The 5,323-nt window shown below is 41.8% G+C and overlaps 1 protein-coding gene across 1 annotated transcript in view; it reads right to left on the bottom strand.

The window, feature by feature from the left end:
• The window catches only part of INADL (InaD-like (Drosophila)), a 475,627-nt gene that overhangs the window by 123,761 nt on the left and 346,543 nt on the right, over positions 1-5,323 (bottom strand). Inside the window, 1 exon segment of the mRNA XM_011988948.1 lies at positions 3,829-3,921. Coding sequence (XP_011844338.1) covers positions 3,829-3,921 — 93 coding nt within the window.

The raw sequence follows: 5,323 nt of genomic DNA, 5'->3' as shown, positions 1-5,323 counted from the left end.
AACTCCTTTAATTTTTCCTCCCATTTTACAGAGGCATAAACTGAATCACAGAGAGAGGTTACGTCATTTCTCTAAGGTCATAATTGTTAGCAAATAGCGGAACCAGGATTTGAACCCAAGTAGTCTAGCTCTAGTGATTACTAATTTAATTATACTGCTTCAAAAGAGTATACTATATAAACATAGATATTCTGAACATTATAAACACATAAGTTTATATCAAAAAGATTAAAATCTTTCATTCAAGTTCTTTTCAAAAGGCTTCTAACAGTCTCTTATCTAGACTTCTGAAATAGATACCAGACACTTCCTTGCCTCCAGTCTCTCACAATCAGAATCTATGTTTCACAAACCATCACCTGATCTACAAAAAAGTTATTTCCCCCTTAAAAAATATTTTAGAGAAATGGAATACCTTCTGAAATTATTATAAACTCCTTGGCTATGCATCTGGGGCTACTGAGATACAGACAAAAGCCAACCAACTGAATATACTGAAAATAGCACTGGAGTATGCATAGGTCACGGCTTAGCCTCAGCTCTGAAAACAACTTTTTTTTTTGACACAGGGTTTCACTCTGTCACCCAGGCTGGAGTGCAGTGGCACAATCACAGCTTACTGCCACCTCAACCTCCCAGGTCCAAGTAATCCTCCCACTTCAGCCTCTTGAGCAGCTGAGACTACAGGTGCTTGCTACCACACTCAGCTAATTTCTTCTTTTTTTTTTTTTTTAAATAAAAACGGGGTCTCACAATGTTGCCTAGGCTGGTCTTGAACTAGGTTTGTCTTGAATTAATACTTCATTACAAGACAACGACATTTAAGTATATGTTAGGTTGAACCATATGAAATTTTTACCTACAAAAATGGCAATTTCATATGATTCAATCCAACATTTTGCTAACTGATGTATTGTCTATCTTCCTTCCCCCTCCAACTGTGGAATGAGCCCATGAGGGAAGGCATTTTTGTATGCTTTGTTCACTGTTGTATCTTCAGTACCTGGAACATAGTGGTATTTGGCAAATATTTGTTGGATGAATAAAATGAATTTACTAAGCTCTATTTGTCCTATATTATTCTGTATGATTTATATTTTATAGGCCCTTTGTTTCCTAATAGCATCCTAATTACTGTCATTCCTCAACTGTGGAAACTGAGGTCTGGTGAGGTCAAGTGACTTCTTTCTCCAAGACACTTTTTTTTTTTTTTTTTTTTTAAGACAGAGTTTTGCTCTTGTTGCCCAGGCTGGAGTGCAATGGCACGATCTCAGCTCACCGCAACCTCCGTCTCCCAGGTTCAAGTGATTGTCCTGCCTCAGCCTCCCAGGTAGCTGGGATTACAGGCAAGCGCCACCATGCCTGGCACATTTTGTATTTTTAGTAGAGATGGGGTTTCTCCATGTTGGTCAGGCTGGTCTTGAATTCCCGTCCTCAGGTGATCCTCCCATCTTGGCCTCCCAAAGTGCTGGGATTACAGGCGTGAGCCACTATGCCCGGTCAGACACTCTTAAATAATACTTTATGCCAGGCCATTTATATTTATGCCATAAAGGTTGTTCAAATTCAGGCTATCTTTCCTTTCTGAACTAGAACATGCATAGATTTACTGAAAACAGTGATTAAGAAACTCCAGGATGAGAAGGAGAGACAGTGGGTAAGGGAGGGAACAGAGTAGAAAAAGACAGACACTAGTCAATGGGTTTGGGAAAGCCTGCAATTGGTGAAGTGCAGTATGAAATATTGTCTAAAAAGGACCCTCAGGCCTCCAGGCCCTCTGCCTCTTCAACCGTCTTGACACTTGCAACCCTATCACTGGTGTTGCTTACTTGGGAACTGGGAGTAGATGATGGATGGCTTTTACCTTTGGCCTGCACATGAGCCTGGCTGGGACTACCAGACTCTTCCAGGAAGCAAGAGAGTAGTCTCACTCTTTTTGCCATTTCCTCTGTGGATGAAATCAGGGACCCCTACCTACAAAATTCTGTTGCTTTAAAAGACTTTCCCCTAACCTGACTATGGAGATACAGTGCCAAAAAGAACAAGTTAACATATTTTTAAGTAAAGGGGCTTTCAGTTTGAAATTTGTTGCTGTTCTTTATTTCTCTTTAGTGCAAAAATGCATTCTACCTTTTGGAAAGGGAAGTCATAATCTTTTAGTGCCATTATTCTTTTTTTTTTTTTTTTTTGAGGCGGAGGTTCACTCTTGTTGCCCAGACTGGAGTGTAATGGCGCGATCTTGGCTCACCGCAATCTCTGCCTCCCAGGTTCAAGCGATCCACCTGCCTCAGCCTCCCAAGTAGCTGGGATTAGAGTCATGTGCCACCGCGCCCGGCTAACTTTGTATTTTTAGTAGAGACCGGGTTTCTCCATGTTGGTCAGGCTGGTCTCCAATTCCCACCTCAGGTGATCTGCCCGCCTCGGCCTCCCAAAGTGTTGAGATTACAGGCGTGAGCCACTGTGCTGGCCTTTTTTTTTTTTTTTTTTTAGTCAATCTCTGATAAATAAACTGCTGCTATTTTTTAATGCCAGGGGTCTCAGGTCCCACGGAGGGTTTATTCATGAGTGGCTCATTACAATTTCCACTCCTGCTGAAACGTCCTTTCCCTTCCACCAGAATAAGCTCACTTTCTAGGACATGCAATCTGTAGCAGTCACAATATATATTTCCCAAAACCTGAAAGAGGATAAATGGATGATTTCTCAAATGCCCTGAAGCAAAATTAAAAACTCTGAGCTGTCATAAAATCAGAGTTAGATGACACTCCTAAGTGATTAAGTCTTTGAGATTTGTAGGGCATTTTTAAACACAGAGGGAAAAAAGCCTACATTTCTTTCTAGAATTTGTAGTCTAACCCTGGAAGTGCTGGGCTACAAAACAGAAAAGCAGATGATGAGCCAAGGCATGGGAGTCAGAGGGTAGGGGAGCCATCTCCCAGCCTCTTACATACTGGCTGGGGGCCTTGGGCAAGTTAGTTAACTTCTCTAACTCTCAGTTTCCTCATGTGTAGGAAAATCAAAGAACAGGAAATGTATGCAGAACACAGCACAGTGTCTGATATGCAACAAATGTTCAATAACTATTAAATAATAAAATATCAAAAATTAGGGTACATAAGGATGTACCCTAGCCCCTGGGTAAGTTTAAGTATCTTTGCTTGGAATCGATGGAATAAATTTAACATTTTTTTCTTGTGCCTCCAGGACTAATTAAGCACAGCTCTGGCCTTATAAAAACCCAATATTAAGCCAGATACAAAGGAGAAATTGCAGGCCAGGCGCAGTGGCTCATACCTGTAATCCCAGCACTTTGGAAGGCTGAGGCAGGTGGATCATCTGAGGTCAGGAGTTCGAGACCAGCCTGGCCAACACGGCAAAACCCCATCTCTACTAAAAATATAAAAATTAGCTGGACATGGTGGCGTGTACCTGTAGTCCCACCTACTCAGGAGGCTGAGGCAAGAGAATCGCTTGAACCTGGGAGGCAGAGGTTGCAGAGAGGAGGAGCTTGCAGTGAGCTGAGATCCGGCCACTGCACTCCAGCCTGGGTGACAGAGCAAGACTCCGTAAAAAAAAAAAAAAAAAAAAAAGAAACGGAGAGCTTCCTTCCTTAATCTCAGACAGCACAATTCAGGTATCAACAAGGTAAGAGAAGATGCTCTTTTTCAGAGTCAATGGGTCACTCACTACATAAAATAGCTTCTCGTCTCAGAGACGAAGATTCCTGAGAGAAGCAAACATGATAGGTGGTTCTTTCCAAGGTGGTACAAAATATTAGTGATACATTCCTAAACAGAACACAGGATGAAAAATACTCAAGATTCTCACCAGTTTGAAGCTTTCACTTTCAGGCAATTGTTTAATACCAACTTCGAGGCTGCCATCTTCCTCACTACTAACAGGTTCAGTGCCGCTCTGATCCTATGGAACGTTAAAAAGAAAATGGCAAAGATGTCATTCTTCACTCACACTCCCTCGAATTATACACATACTCACTGTCATTTGCTCATTGTATGCTTGTGGTGGACATTGTTTCCTCTGAGGACACCTTTTCTGTTTTCTTTCTCTTTAGCAGAAGACTGTTTTGCTGTTGTTGTTTCAGGTATCTATCTCTGCTGCTCACACACAGGCCTTAGGGAAAGCCGGTCCCTATCCACGGACCGGCCTAGGATAGTCTTATTCTTTTCCCAATGATTTTGTCAGGAATGGGCAGATCGGGAATAGATGTTGTCAGTTCTGGCCAATGAAATACAAGGAGACGTTTGCTGGAGATGTGTGGAAAAGTTCTTCCTTAATCTTAAGAGAGCCGCAAGGAGTCCTTATGCCTCCCAAATTAACAAGCGAGCATGAGCCCAAGTTTCCATGGACAGCTGTGCCATGACGACGAGGGAACCAGCCTTAGAATCAGGCTGACCCTGTGGGTTACAAAGCAAGGGTAGAGATAGAAAGAACTGGTTCTCTGATGGCAAACTAGGTCACTGGACTGAGCAAACTTGGAGCCCAGCCTTATCCTTAACCACCTTCTGTGACAGCTGATACATTTCCTATTGCTTCGGCCAGTTTGAGTTAGCCATTCTGTTACCTCCAGCCCAAGCTTTCTCACTGAGTCAGTTGACTGTATTTTGTATATGACTAAACTGCTTGAGATAAGAGACTGGGTTTATCTCGTTGATTTCTTTATTTTTTTTTATTTAATAAAAAATAATGTTTCTTTAAAATTTAATAAGCAATTTTTTGTTGTTGTTGGGGGAGACAGTCTTGCTCTATCGCCCAGGCTGAAGTGCAGTGGCATGACCTCCGCTCACTGCAACCTTCGCCTTCCAGGTTCGAGTGATTCTTGTGCCTCAGCTTCCTCAGTAGCTGGGACAACAGGTGCATGCCACCACACCAGCTAATTTTTGTATTTTTAGTAGATGGGGTTTTGCTATGTTGGCCAGGCTGGTCTCAAAGTCCTGACCTCAAGTGATCTGCCTGCCTCAGCCTCTCAAAGTATGTCTTATTGATTTCTGAAATCAAGTCCCATCACCATGCCTGGCACGTGGAAACCACCTAACACTGATGGAACTAATGAATGCACTGAGTACTTGTTTTCTTTCATGACCTTTTCCTGCAGAATCCTGAAAATATGTATTTACATAAATGAGACACCTGGCAATAATACATACCACTAAAAATCTAAAACATATTAGGTATCTCCTCAATTGAATTGTGACATATTAAATGTTATAGTTAACTAACTAGAAGTTACTTTACTTTCTGGGGGTATATAAGGGAGGATAAGGATGAGAAATGGAATACTCACATTGTACTTAACTGTTAACTA

Source organism: Mandrillus leucophaeus, unplaced genomic scaffold, assembly GCF_000951045.1.
Source record: "Mandrillus leucophaeus isolate KB7577 unplaced genomic scaffold, Mleu.le_1.0 Scaffold341, whole genome shotgun sequence".
NCBI classification, from domain to species: domain Eukaryota; kingdom Metazoa; phylum Chordata; class Mammalia; order Primates; family Cercopithecidae; genus Mandrillus; species Mandrillus leucophaeus.
The sequence above is the reverse complement of the archived record's forward strand: the minus strand, read 5'-3'. Positions and strand labels throughout refer to the sequence as shown.